The sequence below is a fragment of the Adiantum capillus-veneris genome, chromosome 13 (assembly GCF_014529385.1).
Source record: "Adiantum capillus-veneris isolate H3 chromosome 13, ASM1452938v2, whole genome shotgun sequence".
Lineage (NCBI taxonomy): Eukaryota > Viridiplantae > Streptophyta > Polypodiopsida > Polypodiales > Pteridaceae > Adiantum > Adiantum capillus-veneris.
In genome coordinates, this window is record NC_140943.1 from 52728539 (window position 1) to 52744437 (window position 15899).

At 43.5% G+C, this 15899-nt stretch overlaps 1 protein-coding gene across 4 annotated transcripts in view; it reads right to left on the minus strand.

The window, feature by feature from the left end:
• Positions 1–1042: 1042 nt before the first annotated feature.
• LOC147444001 (oligouridylate-binding protein 1-like) overlaps positions 1043–15899 on the minus strand; it is a 94389-nt gene continuing 79532 nt past the window's right edge. The window contains exons 11-14 of one of the 4 annotated variants that reach the window (XM_086526768.1): positions 2795–2880; positions 2141–2344; positions 1983–2055; positions 1043–1904 (exon numbers count right to left, since the gene is read on the minus strand). In XM_086526768.1, the coding sequence (XP_086382894.1) occupies positions 1867–1904; positions 1983–2055; positions 2141–2344; positions 2795–2880 (401 nt within the window). In that variant the 3' untranslated portion in view covers positions 1043–1866. Of the gene's footprint in view, positions 2056–2140; positions 2345–2794; positions 2881–15899 lie in introns of all 4 variants that reach the window. The other 3 variants (XM_086526769.1, XM_086526766.1, XM_086526767.1) reach the window with 3 other exon arrangements.

Below are 15899 nucleotides of genomic sequence, written 5' to 3' on the forward strand. Positions count from 1 at the left end.
TCTTTGGTTGCAACAAGCAAAGTATATATGTTGTTTTAAGCAATCACCATCAAAGGGTAGAATTGTTTTATTGTTGCATCGTGAAAGAAAGGCAAAGTGAGCATGTTTTGCCTAGGTAGGGCTACAATAAAAACAATTGAAGAGTTGCACTCATGACTCCTTATTTATAAAGCAATGGCACCAAAAGATTTGTTTCCAATTTCAAAAACTTTATACACCAACAAAAAAAAAGGGAGATCAATCTATAGAAGGTAAGCATACACTAGGTAATTAAACGGCCCCACTACCCATCTATATGCTTCGGACAACAAAAGACCAAGATGAGAAAGGCCCTTACTTGCATCCATACAAATAGAACAAGAATTCATTAGTTCTAAATGTGGTTAGTAGAAGACCATATTGACCTATGTGTACGATCCAATTATACTGGGTCATCACCTACCAGAGTGGCTCAAGTGAACAGTTTTTTGAATTCATATCGGAAAGACAATCCAAAGGACATTGATTTCGTAGGGTCACCAATCCTTCTTCAAGAGGATTTTTATATTATTTTGAAGTAAGTTTATAAGATGACCTGTAATCCAACTGGTTTTGGACCCAATCAGTCTTTGTATGACACGACCAAAAATATTCTTCAAAGGCTATGAAAAGGTTCCCTTGATTAGTAAAAAAAAAGAGTCAATTTCTTTAAGTTAATTACAGTCTGATTCAGGTAAAGTCTGATCCTTGTGCAACCTTAGTTTGTATACATGCAAACCCATCAACACCTACACAAAGGCCGGTATTGTTTCCCATTTGTACGAGACCTGTGCCTATTGAAGGCTATGTCCTGTAATTGATTTTTTAAAAAATTGAACCATCTCCATCGAGAATTCTCAATCAACTCGAGACTATAGTGTCTAGTCAGCGATGAGACAGATCAATATACATGAGTATGTCCTCTTCAAGTATCCAGGAACATGACAAAAGAAACACAGAGAGAGAGAGAGAGAGAGAGAGAGAGAGAGAGAGGGGGGGGGGGGGGGGGGGGGGGGCCGGTGTCGGGTTCCTCACCTTAGCTGTACAACTTAATTGGAAAAAAAGTTTTTTGGTGCATCCTCTGTCAACCATCCTAACTGCTTAAAGAATCATAAAGATGTCCTTCAATGGGTCTCGAAAGGCCTAATCATACATAGGAATTCTAAATCTTCCGATTTATGTGACCAAGAGAAATATCCTTATGTTGAAAAGAATGGTACATGATTGGCATAAGCAGAACCTACTAAGGCATCTTTTAACTCTGCCTGCCTTAAGGCATCTCTTAATTCTGTCTGCCTTATCCCAATTCTTTTAATCCTGCAGACACTAATAAGGAGTGTCCTATTTGCAAGTCCAATGGCCCATCATTTACTAAGAATGAAGACCGCCCACACCAGTCGTACTGATGATGCTTTGTAACATAATCAATACTGTGAATGCCAAGTTCCATAGTCTTGCAAGAATTTAATCAAGTGCCCACATTCCAACAATCCATTACTAAGCTCCTCCTGCAGTCTAGCAACACTCTTTCAAATATCCCCCCCCCTTTCCATGTCATGTGCATAGACTCTTTTGTCTTAGCAGCTGAGGCAGCCTGCTTTCCTTATGAGAGGGGTCTTTTTCTAAAGATCCATTCTGCTGATGCTCTTCCGCGAGTTCGCCACAAATCCACGATGTGCAGAAACTGTTCTCAGACTAAGAGGAGCTACGACTCCAAAAAGTTAGTTCATTAAAGTCTAGAAGACCATAAGAACCTATAGGCAAGAAGAGGATTCCTCCTTCGGCCGTTCGCCCCAAATTCGATATCAACCGAATTGCTCCATTGTTGCTTAGTCACCAAGAAAGAGCCTATCCTTCGGTAAATGTCAGCTCTTCAGTGGGTTCCACTGATGTAGTAGCAAAAGACTCTGGTGATTGACCTGCTGGAGGTGGGGAAGGAGTATTTGACAGTCCCAAAAGTGTACCTGGCTCTGGTGACTCTAAGGGAAGCCGATTTGAAAATCCCAAAAGTGAGTTTGGCTTCGTTCCCCAATCACACTGCCAGCAGCTACTATTGTCAGAGAAACATCCATGTAGTTTTCTTTTAAACTCTCTTGATCACTTCAGTAACTTTCTTGCCTACCTTAACACGCTTTTCGCATATGATCAGTCCATCTGCTGCTTGAATAGCCAGGGCAGCTTCTTCATGAGTGCTGTACCTGACAAATCCATAACCCTTATCCCTCGCAATTTGCACATCCTCTATTGATCCAACCCCTAGCCCATTGAACATTTCCTGCAGCTCCTCTTGAGATGCCTGGCCAAAATTGTAAGCACTAACAGTTTGCTGCGACACAAACGCACACACATGCACGAGTGGATTCATCAAGCACCTCAAGACAACTTTGTCTCATGACCTCATTCTCCTACATGCTTAGCTACCTCATCTCACTAACTTCAAACAGGAAAACTTATGTTCCCCCCCCCCCCCCCCCCCCCCCCCCCCCCCCCCCCCCCCCCCCCCCTCCCCACCCACCACACACACACAGCAGCTTCTCATTCCTCTACTCATGCAGCATGAAGTTTCCAAATATTTAGTAGCAAAGCCATGAGAAATTGCAATCAGGTCATATCAAGTGCTAAAAGATACAATGATGACAAGATGCAATCAGGTCTCATTATCATATCCACAAGCTAATACAACCTCTAGGCTCTACCTAATAACACCGTTATATCTTTGATTGGACACACAAGTGCTTACCACATTGTATGAATAGTGTTCATTACATAATGTTACCTTGCGTGCTAGATTGCCGACATATACTGTTGTATATCGCATGTTGTTCTTGATGAGATGCTTTGCACCTTTTTTTGCTTTATTTTCTGTGCAAACAATTCAAGAAAAAAACCACAAGAAACCTCAATAACCCTCCTTGTTACCCTCAATGCAGAAATTCAATTGCACAACCACCAGCACAAGCCAAATGGACAAGCAAAACAGAGAGAGGAATCAACACTCACAAAATATTGAGACAAGATGCACTCACACAAAAACCTTTGCATTCCTCTTTTTCTTTTGCCCAATAAAACAATGCTGATTTACTAGTACTGAAAAGAACTTAGGAAAAAATACTCTAGAATCAGCCTGTCCTTCAGGGAGGAAATGAAAATTCTTGAGACTAGATGGACTCACACAAAAACCTTTACTCTTTTCATTTTGCCCAATGAAACAATGCCTTGGTCTTTCATTTCTTTGCTCATTCCTCTGTCGCTTTCAAACTCTCTGGCTTGTCCTCGGCCTGTCATTGGACGCTTTGTTAGGGCTCTTGGCAAGAACGTGCCCCTGCTCCCCGCATCCATAACATTTGCCCTCTTTGTAGTATTTAGCACACTGCTCTGCTGATAGCCTAGGGCCCGAAGATTTCTTCTTCTGTTGCTTCCCCTTCTTATTCTCACCATTAGGTTGATTCGGCCCCCGTGGAGCAGACAAGGGCAAGTCCGTTGGGTACGTTAGTGTACTGACGTGCATTCCAAATCCGTGCTTTTCGGTATTTCTTATTCTTATTGCACTTAAGAAAAACGTGTAAACTTCTACAAGCTGTCCCTCTTTTATCGGGCTGAATGTCCCCTACTCTAACCCAATTTCGACAGTATAACCACAGTAGAAGTCTCCACGGACAAAATCCCAAGTAAACGGTGACTTTCCACGCACTTTGGAGCACTTTACAAAACCTGGTGAGAAATTACAGCACGCTGAATTCTCTGTGGGCATCAAAACTAGCCGAAATCCTAAACCTGCAATTCTCTGCTTTGCGCTCCGAGTCGCATGCCGATCACTCCTGTGGGTAGCCCTCGAGCTCCCGCACCGGTCACTTGCCCTCTGAATTCGACAAGATTCCTCACGGGAAATTCTATAGATTGTCCTGTACAAGCACCCACAGCTTTCCTGAGGCTCCCTTGGTGATAACTGGCAGTTTAGGTGCGAAATCTAAACCTCCAGAAAAACACAGCTGGCTGTAACTCTCTGTTTCGGATCATTTTGAGCGGAGCAAACACGTCTACACGTGCCTCAGAAGCTCCCACACACAATGGGACAGTTCCCCTGTAAATCGGACGAGTTCTGACGCGAGAAAACTCTCTGTTTTCGCATTCCTTCGCGATGGCACTGTGCGTACAGAAGGAGATTAGCAATTAGCTAATCCGGTTCCTGTACAGAAGACTCTTGCCTTGGCAAACGCACATACAACCCCCAAAACTGTATATGGTCATCTGAGAAGGAAGAGACGCATTACCATACGTGCAAAGGGGGGAGAGAGATGCGCAACAGCAAATCATCGAACTGCATGAGACAAGGGAGAAGGCAAGCTTTCCATTAAAGCTGTGATCACCTGCATCCACTACTAACACAACACATTGTCAAGCAATAAATGAAAATTCAATCCCCCAGCCTGTAGGTTGCTCTTCTACTACCATGTGTCCAATTTGCTCCTTTTGGTTTAATTCCTAGTACCCACCAACTTATAAAGTCTTGCCGAGAGGCCTAAATGACTTTAATTGAGCCTAGCCACTTCTTTATTAGTCGGATTACAATGCCGATCAGCCCAACCATCTTGTGGCTTCTTGGCAGTGACTTCCGCAGGTGAAACTCTCGGCCAACAGCCGTTTCACACTGGCCACGCAATGTTTTGGCATTTGTGATTTTAACAAGAGGATCCCAAAAATTAAATAAAAATCAAGGGAAAGAAACCAACAAATCTATATAGTGGTTGTCACAATCTCGTGACATACCGCCCTCTTAAAACATCAAACGTCCTCGATTGCATGCCATATATACATGCCATAGATGATTTAGTGTGGTAAGCACCCTTTTATCATCGCATGTATCCGCAATTAAGTTGCCAAACATGTGTACAAACACTTAATGAGACCTTCAAAGTTCATACTTTTGTCAAACAATGTACACTGCTATTGCACTGAATCCTTATGTACATTTGAAGTGCTAGCTCTATTATCACCCCTCTTTTGAGCATGTGTCAAGCCCTTTGACCTTTGCTCTATTGAAGTGATTTGAGTTGGAGAATATCTGGGTTGTAAACCAAAAGCTTCAAGGTAAAATTGCAATACATTTGGTGACTCTATTAGTTCACTTTCTTCCATCTACTTTGCATCCTTAGGTGAATAGCTTTTGAACTTCACCAAATAACGTCTTGAAACTTCTCCCTTTTCTTTTCTTTCTTTTGGCCTGTCCTTTAGAAGACTCGGCTGAGTCTTTAGTCTTCTCTGCATTTCCTGACCCTTGGGAAGATTCAAGAGTCGCTTTTGCAAAGGACCTCTTTGTTGAATATTTCTTTGACCGACCCCCTTTCACGTTGACCTGGAATCCATTGTCTTCTCCCTTCAACTAGGCATGACGAAAGTTGGCAACTTCCATACGCTGAGTAAGGGCGGCCACTTTCATCTTTATACAGTAGTTCCTGAGCCCTTTAGGCAGTCCACAACAATACTTCTCTATCTGCTCTGTCAATGGCACAAACCTGTAGGAAGTTCTTGAGAGCAACGCATTACAGAACCTCCCATTGTACTCCTATAGACTCTTGCAAGTACGCACAGTAAGTTGGTGCCAATCCGTCATGACATCGGCTTCAAATTCATTTGACAGCCATGCAAATGCAAACATTTTCTTAAAGTATACCCAATTGGCAAGTGCCTGTCCTTGCATCAACAAAGTCGTCCACCATGAACGCGCATTTCCTTTCAAGAAAGTGGCAGATTTCCCAACCTTGGAGGCCTCTTCAAAATTCCCCCCTTTCATAAGCTATATCAAACTGCTAGAGGAAAGTAAGAGTCTTTGTCTTGTCCTGATATCCATTGAAGGTATCGAATGTCACACTTGCACCACCTTCTTTGTATGGTTTTGGCTTTTCTAGCACTCCCACATTATCATGGGAAAGTGTTTGCAACATAGGCACTATAATAGGAATCATCCGCGCCCCTTGGCAATTGAGATTTTGCGTCACTCGTGCCATATATTCCTACTCGTCGGAAAAACCAGCCATACGAAAAGTGGCATGCGGCACCCCAAACTTGTATTGATTGCATTGAAACCCTTGCTGCATGCCAATATTACCATAGATGGAGTTTGGTATCATGCCTTGCATACCCCCAAACACTGTTCTTGCCATATATTGCTGGTTTCTAGGCGCATAACCAGCCATGCTTTGAAAACACAGATCCACCTTGAAATACCGAGGATGTAGCGTGGGTTGTGGAAAAACCTGACACATAGCCTGGAAATTAGTTCCCTGTCCACTTAAACCGACATTTGGACTCCGAAAGGTGGCTGGCTGTATTGGTATGGCCTATGGATCTGGCATCCTAAACACCTGTTCGTGGACAAAAGGAGTTTGCCTTGGAGCCCCAACTGACTCCGCAACATGCGAGTGCTCCTTGGCCTGCTGGGACGCATAAGGGACCTGAGCTTGAGCCTCAACGGGCTCTCCTGCATGAGAAAGTTGCCTTCTCTGCTGTGACACTGGTTGCACTTGCAGAAATTCCATAAACCTAGGATTCTTCACCAATCGAGAAAACACATTCACAACAACAACCAATTGTGTCCGAAGGTATCCTCGTCTACTTTCCTGGTCATAAATCCTTTAACTTGTGGAGCATTCACTTCAACAAAAGGGTACCGACAATGGTGGTCGGGAACACTCGCCATGCTCGAACACTGGAGGAGGAACAACCTATCTGTCCTGTGAAGAGGAACCCTCTTCCATGGCGTCATTTGTCCTGTCAGCCATAATGTGCTTTATTTTTCGCTGCAAACCAACCAAGGCTCACTCTTTAAGGAAAAAGTGATTCTGTCCCAAGAATAGAAACCATGAAACCGGCCCGTAGGACGGTAGACTTTAGCTTTCACCCGATCTTTACATTGAATAACATTACTTGAACTTTATGACACAAAGGAACTTCACGAATAAACCTGTGACTAGGAATTACACTTCTAACAAACCACGGCTTGATAGCTAGAGTGCTTCCAAGCAGACAGCGACACCCTGTAGGCCCCAAAGGCTGGCAACCCTTTTGGTATTTCTTGATTCTTATTGCACTTGAGAAAAACGTGTAAACTATTTTGTCCCACTTTTATCAGGCTAAATGTCCCCCGCTCTAACCCAATTTCAGCAGTATAACCATAGTAGAAGTCTCCACGGACAAAATCCCAAGTAAACAGTGACGCACTTTGGAGCACGTTACAAAACCTGGCGAGAAATTATTGAATTCTCTGTTTTTGGCCTCCAATTTGCACCAAAACACCTGTTCGGTGATTCCCTAGCTTCCTCAAAGCTCCTGGGACCTGTGGACATCAAAACTGGCCAAAACCCTAAAGCTGCAAAAAATTACAGCAAGCTGGAATTCTCTGCTTTGCGCTCCGATTCGTGTGCCAATCACTCCTATGGGTAGCCCTCGAGCTCCCGCACCTACAGGGTCACTTGCCCTCTGAATTAGACAAGATTCCTCGCAGGAAATCTCTCTAGATTGTCTTGTACAAGCACCCACGGCTCTCTCGAGGCTCCCCTGGCGATAACTTCCAGTCTAGGTGCAAAACCCTAAACCTATAGAAAAACATAAGAGGCTGTGATTCTCTGTTTCGCATCATTTTGATGTGGAGCAAACACACCTACGCGTGCGTCAGAAGCTCCCACACGCAATGGGACAGTTCCCCTATAAATTGGACGAGTTTTCACGCGAGAAAACTCTCCATTTTCTCATTCCTTCGTGATGGAACTGCGCGTACCAGAAGGGGATTAGCAATTAGCTAATCCAGTTCCTGTAGAGAAGGCTCTTGCCTTGGCAGAAAAGGTGATGACGTCGAAAAACTGCAAAAACACTAGGCTGAAAATCTGGCGTTTCTGATGCAAAAACGCTATGGATGTCTGGTGTGAATCTGCTACCGCCGGCTGATCTGCAACTGCAAAACGCTGGGGCTGATCTTTATGAAAACGGTAAGGATGTCTGCTGCAAAAACGCTAGGTGGTCTTGTTGGGGTCTTGCTGAGAAGATGCCTGTCAGACGCTCGGTCTCTGTTGCCTCTTCTCCAAAAAGTGCTAGCGCTATGTTTGTTTATATATCTGCTTGGCTAAATTGCTCTACCCAATTTCCCAACAAAGTCACTTATTAATAATAAGTGAAAAATGGCTAAACTAGGGAAAATAGGTCTATGCACTGTAAAAATACTCCTGATGGGTTCTAATGGTAATCTGATGATCATCTATGTGCAACCAAAGGATATGCATCTACTCTAAGTGCCTGGACATGCACGGTCTGCGAACAAACTCGTAAAAGTGCCAGAACACTTCCTAAGGTAGGCTGACTGAATTGAACTGAACCCTAGTCATGAAGTAGCTTGTCCACGTACACATAGGGTTAGATGTGCACGTTACCTTATAAGTGACTTTTCACGTAATGAATTACAAGGAAATTGTGGCTGCACAAGTGCAGAGTGCAGCTGGACAGCTTGCCCTAGCATTTTCTCACAAGATCAGCCAACGTTTTTGGAGCTATTGGCCCAACGTTTTCAGCTTTCACAACAATCCCATTTCCAGCCTAAGCCGCGCCGTGTTCTCACCCATTCCCTGGTTTCAAAACCTCGCTGGACGTGACTATTGCAACAGAATTCCATCGATCAGTTTTCAGCCACCAGCATTTTTGCATTAGCCACCATGATCAGCCATCAATTGGGTCTATCCGACCTAGATTCAGACTGGTACCAGCAAATCAGCCCCAGTGTTGCCACATTAGCCAAGTTGCAGCGATAGATTCCCATTTCAGATTTCAGCCTCGTCATGGTCGTCACCGCCATAGTCATCGTTTCCTTCGTCGTCGACATAGTTCATCATCTAGCATCATAGCATCAAGATCATTGTACCAGACCTTTGTGCAATCTAAAGCAAATACCTCTCTAGCCATAGAGAGAGGGGCCCTTGGAGGGGGGTTTGGAAACACATCTGGTGTCGCATGTTCTCTCTCTCTCTCTCTCCTTAGCACTCTCATTCACTTGCACTCTCAATGTTCACCCACTTTTTTGGTCATTGCACATTCACTCCCTCTCTAGCATGGAAGGCTCTCCCTTCTGCTAAGTAAACACGAACCTTGAGCACTTAGTAATCACTCATTCTGAGCCGTACACAATCATTCACTTCCGCTGCACATTACATTGTATCAGAGCTCTTTGAAAGTGTTCAGTATCATCACTCAAGGAAAGAAGCACAAAGAACCACAAGAATTTTTTTTTGCTTGTTGTGATCGCACGTAACCCAAGACCATTTGGGCGTGTCGATCCCCAATCTGTGTTTTTGAAGAGTGGCAGGTAACCCAAGAAAGAAGGGCTTGTCCAACCTCCCCTCGTTCCTCTTTTCACTCATTGAGAGCGGACCTTGCACTTAGCGACAGACCAATGGACGTGAGGTGGGAAAAAGCAACCTTGGTGTGAGTGCAAGGCCGCGAAGAGGTGCACCCGCAGGGAAGAGTTGAGTTTGGGTAAGAGAAAAGCCTTCTTAAGTGCAGATTGCAAGCCAAGAACTCAAGAACCTCAAGAACCCAAGACCCCAAGTACCCAAGAGCTCAGTGCATGGTCACCACCTGAAGCGGAGTGGATACTTTGCATGAAGGTGTTGAGAGTGGAGTTGGACAAGAATAAGTTTTTACACCAGGAGGATTGTTTCTTGATCCTCCCCCATCCCCATTTACGCCACGAGTTGCACCACATCCTATGGAGGCTTTGATCAAGTCGATGATAAAGATGATGCTACAAGAGATGCAACGCGCCACATTCGAAGAACGAAGGGCAACTAGTTACTATGGAGCTTGAGCGTGAGCAAGCACGCGAAGCTCAGCGCATAGCGGCCAAAAAGAAGCGCGTGGCTATGGAGTTAGAGCAAGAGGCACAAAGAGACCAATGCATGAAGGAGTTGGTCCTACAGGTACTCTCCTCGAAGTTCGAGCCACTCAAGGCGGTGGGCGAGTCATCAAGTAGCACAGACAGAGATGCAGATTCCAACAACCCAATCACTGAGAAGTTGAAATTTAGTAAGCATGATTTGAAAGATGGATGCTTCTTTGGTTCATTCTTGGCTGCATCAATTTAATGCTTACTTTGTGACTATCAAGAAAATAAGTAACAGTAAAGTTTTGACTGTTGCCATGTACCGAGCAGGTGATGCCATTAATTGGTATCAAGCTTGGCAAGAGTCACAGATGATGGTAGAGCATCTTGAGCATGCCGAAGAAGGCGTACCCCTCTCTTTCAGTTGGGTCTGGAATGGATCTAGATGCGATTACTAAATACGTTGCTGGCAATCATGGTCTAAGATTTGGAATGAATTTTTCTGTGATTTGTCATGTGATGTCTTGTGATGTGACTGTCATTTTGTACAAGTGCTAGATGTGTCGTGTCTAGTGCATCGTTACTAACAATCAATGTCTACTAAGACAATTTTTGGCCTCTGTATGTTTTTGCAGGCGTAATTGAGGGCGATAACAATTCTTTCAAGAGAGAGGTATGTCACAAATTGGTGATGTGGCAAAGCCACCCGGACAAATACACACGTGCTGACGTGGCATGACCACCCGCAAATGTGATGACGTGGCAGATGTGCTGACATGGTAGACAGTACGGCATTCCGCGATTTGCGCTAACAAGTGATGACGTGGAAGCCTGTATGGATTTTCGCAAATTGCGCTGATCCTTTTTTGCCAGCTTTTGGGACCAATAGCTTTTGGAACAGTTTGCTTTTGAGTTTAACTGCTTTTGGGGCTCCCTTGTAAGAATAAAAGAGCCCTAAGGGCCTCACTCTTCAGAGCATTTAGACGCATAGTCTGAGAGCGAAGGACCCTGCAGGAGTTGTAACTTTGATCAAACATTAATATAAAAGAAATACCGAAAGGGGTGCCAGTCTTTGGGGCCGATATCTTTAGACACAGAACTACGCCGGGCAATATCGACCAAATTGAACTGTGATTTTAAAGTTGTGAAGTATTTTCAGTGATTCTCTCTCGTGTCGCGAGAGAATCAAGACTTGGGGTATCCAATTTTGTTACAACGGGCTTTGAACCAACCCTGAACGACGATGTGCACAAATACAATCCTACCACCTTGGATGCCACAATTGCCTATGTGGAGCGTCTTGGCGATAATCGTCACCCTACAAGGAACTTTCTCCCTAGTGATAGATCTTCAAATAGCGCTCGCTTCACAACGCGATCCCACAGACAGCTATAGCCAAAGTTAGCAACATCAGTCTCAATTCAGACAGCAAGCCACAACACCTTATTCAACTTCAACGTTCTATTCTCAAGATTGACAATCTCAAAGCAGATCTTCTTCAAATGCTCCACTTGATTGTGATAAAGGACGTGATTTTTCTCAAGATCGGCGTTCCAATACTCAGCAAGGCTCTTCCTCAAATGTTTCTTCGACTTCAAAGAAGAATGGATTATGTACAATTTGCGGTGGTGACAATAGATGGTATCAATGTCCAAAGAAACCAATCCGAGTAATTTGAAAAGAATTTCAACGTAGAACATCATTGAATTCTAAACAACCAGTTTTTGCTAAAGATAAAGAAAAATTTGTAGTCAATACAATACTATTCTTAGGAAGCATGCTCAGTGCAATTCTTCAGTTTTGGAGCCTCTCTCAAAGCAAGTTTTGAGCCTTCTTCCTCTCAGTAGTCGCTCCATCAATGTTTTGGTAAACAGCGAATGCTCAAATAATTTTGTCAACACTCAGGTAGTTCGACATCTTGGCTTGCCAGCTCAGAAGACATCTCACTTATATGATGTGGAATTAGCAGATGGATCAATTTTAACTTATGATGAGACAGTTCGACAGTTGCAGTTCGAGATTCAAAATTATGCAGATCAACTGGTTTTTGAAGTCATGCCTTTATCTTACTACGACATGATTCTTGGTCAACCTTGGTTATTCCAGTACGATCCAACAATTAGCTTTTGAGGACATCCTATTAATTTGTTCGAAGATGGACGTGAACTGATTTTACATAGACTTTATTATGCGTAACGAGTGATTCAAGCTTCATGTGTACAAGTCAAACAGCATGATACAATGGAGTATGAAGCGAAATATGATTTCCGATGCGGATGCAAAAATTATTATTGATGAATTTTTGAGTTCATTAACTTCTCTTGAACCAATTGATGAAGACAAAGATGATTTCGAGCAAGAAGGTTTTCCAAGTGATACTTCGTTACCAAACAAAGACAAGGACATAGTTAGTTGCAGATTCTAAGTCAAAAGATGATTATGCTTTCTTTGATTCTTTGTTGGATGATGATATGCCAATTGCAAGTCATGAAGTGACAGTTTCTGAAGATGATTCTGAATAATTTTGGGATTTATTATTGGAAGATAATTGCAGTCTCGATATAAAATCCTCTCCAGTGATTAGCAAAGATGAATTTAACCCCTTCGAAGAATGTCTTGAGAAGATTTTCTCTTAACCAAATATTTCACAGTTATTGGAAGATTTTGAACCAGAAGTCTTACATCACATGAAGGATTTTGAAGATCTATCTCTTTGCAGTTAACCTGATTATGCCAGATTGCTCTAAAAAGTCAATGTAATGACATGGGATTTAGCAATCAAAGCAAAAAGGTTTCGCAAGAAGCAAAAGTTCAAGACAAAGGTTTCAAATAACTCAAAGACTGAAGATTTTCGAAGATTCAATGCTTTTCTAGAGTCCTATCACCATCAAAAGTCATTCCTTTAACCAAGGCTCTCATTTTAAATGGGAGGGAATGTCACGATTGTGACTATGTTACAATATTACATCTACTCCTAGTTGCAGATACGCAAAGTGCCATGGCAAGGAGGACCCCTACGCTTGGATGGTCACGACCTTTCGCTCAAGAGACATGCCTCTTCGCCAAAAGCCACACTCCTTCGACGACTGGTCACACCCCCTCGCTCTACGGTTGCGACTCTTCGTCCAATGGTTGCAACTCTTCGCCGAAAGGATGTGTCTTACGTCTAAAGTCGGCTCTCTTCACCATGAGACGTGTCTTTTCATTTGTGTCTCTTCGTCTCCTATATAAGGAGCCTATTGTACTCAGTTTTCAAGTATTCATTCAATCAATCAAACACACATTCAATCTCTTGAGTTTCAGTTTGATCTTAAGTATGAAGTTTTAGTCTTAAATATAGGATTAGCACCATTAATCCTCACATGAAGTCTTATGTGCATGATCAGCAGTCTCATTGGGAGTAGTATCTCCCTTTAGTGCAAGCAATTTTGAATGACTCGTATTTCAGTGTCATTGGTAGAACTCCGTATGAGGCAGCATTTGGCCGTCTGTTTCAATCTTTGTTGACTCAATCGGTCAATCAGTTGCCTGATGCCAATCCTGAGAGCCAGTCTTTGGATGAGATTGCTGAGAGTGTGAAGTTTCGGCTAAGCAAGGCTCAAGAGCCTTATTCTCGTCAAGCTAATAAGCATCATCAGGATGTTACTATCAAGGAAGGGGATTGGGTCTATCTTAGGATCATGAAGCAACCTCTCAAGCAAGTAGGAAAGAAGTGTCCAAAGTTGTCTTTTTGTATGGTCCTTTTCCAATCATTAAAAAGATAAATGAGGTTTCTATGAAATTGCAGTTACCTAACTCATGGTCAATGCACAACGTTTTCCATGTTTCTTGGTTGAAGTTGTTTTAGGAAAACCCACCAAAGGACAATTCTGAAAAAGAAGAACCTGAGATCATTGATGAAGCAGAAGTCATGGAACCGGTACAGATTTTGTTGCATCGGTTTCGCCATGGATCAAAGAAGCAAGCACGACAATACCTTTTGAAGTTCAAAGATCGAGGAACCTGTCACAAGAGGGGCACCACGTGCCAATAGAAAAGAACGGACTGACTAAACAAACTTTTAGCACTTCAATAACAACTGAACTGAGAGAGAGAGAGAGAGAGAGAGAGAGAGAGAGAGAGAGAGAGAGAGAGAGAGAGAGAGAGAGAGAGAGAGAGAGAGAGAGAGAGAGAGAGAGAGAGAGAGAGAGACCACACGCGACACGGAGTGGCGGAATTCCACCCCAGAGGATATTGGCCCCAAACCTTGGCGCCCCTTTCCGTATTTCTTTATATTGCAACAACACAGTACAAGCAGATACTCGAGACTCTGCACCTCCGTATTGAAGCATGCCAGAGAATGAGCCCTAACCTCATATTTAAAGGCCCTTGGCCTAAAAAGCAGTTTACAGTAAAAAGCCTTCAACCTTAAAAGCTTCTGGTCCAAAAGCAAAGCCAAAAAGCTGCCAGCCTAAATCACGGAAATCCGTACAGCCTGCCACGTCATCATGCCAACGCAATTTTCGAAAAACTGCCACGCTGCCCTTAGGGTTAGGTTTAGGATTTTTGCAGTTTTAAGGGTTTCCATTCTTTAGGCTTTGACGCGTCAACAGTTTGTTACATCTCCCCTTCTTGAAAGAGAGTAATCGTCCGCGATTACAGCATATCTGTAAAACAACTCAAGTTAGCTCAAAAATTTCCCAGGGTCATTCCGAGGGACAATCAATTTGCTCTTTTTTATTAAGGAGTTAGCTTCTCCTTTCGGCTGTTTTGATCAAGGAGTTAGCTTCTCCTTTCTGCTCTTTTGATCAAGGAGTTAGCTTCTCCTCTCGACTGTTTTGATCAAGGAGTTAGCTTCTTTGTTCGTCCAGATCGGAACTCTTGATATTCCGGCGTAGTAAAATTAGCCATCACACCAAGACCATACTGATCTTCCACGGGTGTCTTGATGCACTAAAATTACATACCCAGGCAATCTCATCCAATTAGGAATATTCAGTAATTGACACATCACAATGCAACACAAATGCTCACATATACATATTACAAGATACAACAAACAGCGCTGCTGAGCACTCCCCTGAGACAAACAGTCTGTGGTATAAAGCTACTCAACGACTACCTCGTCACTCCCCCCGCAAATAACCTAAAAAGGTCCGGGCCATGAGCTCAGAGGACTGTACAACCAAACGCTCCCCAGACCGTAGTCTGCGTCGCTCGGAGGTTCAAGCATACAACCAAACGCTCCCCAGTCATCGGCCTGCGTCGTTCGGAGGTTTTCTAGCATACAACGAAACGATCCCCAGGCATCGGCCTTCTTGTAACAAGGCGTCTCGTTGAAGTTGTGTCAAACGAGGCCGTTGAGGTTGGTTTTCACGGGAATTTGTTCGTTGTTGCCGGGAGTTTTGGTTAGTGGCCGAAGGTTCTTCTGTGGTAAACTCCAACTTTCCTGTCATGAGCTTGTAGCCGACCGCGGCATGGTCCATAAGCTCTTGCATGGTAGAGACTTGCTTGGAGAGACAATATTCATGCAATGGTGATGGTAGTCCAATGGTGTAGCGCTCGCACTGGTCCTCCAAGGGAATGAACTTAAAGAAGGACACCGGAAGGTACACGTCGAGAAACCTTTGGTTATAGTCGTCCATGGTTTCCGTGGCAAGCATTTTCAAGTTGCTTCACTCTGCCAAAATCTGGACTTCAAACATTGAAGTCATGTAACTACGCGCAAAAACTGTCTTGAAAGCTTGCCAGGTCCTTGGAGTATGCGGTTGTGTCGCGATTGAACTCCACCATTGCATAGCATTATCTTTAAAAAATCCCGCTGCTCGAGAAATCTTGGATTCTTCTGTATAGTTCCCCAAAGCATAGATGTTGTCGAATTGCTAAACGAACTGCAATGCTTTCTTGCGATCTTTCACCCCAGAAAAAGTGAAAAATTTGACTATCGTGCCACCATCTTTGAAATCTTTGGGTTGGTTAGGCCCATGTCCCGGGTATGGATAATAAGGGTATCCATATGAGCTCCAAACATTGTAGCCTG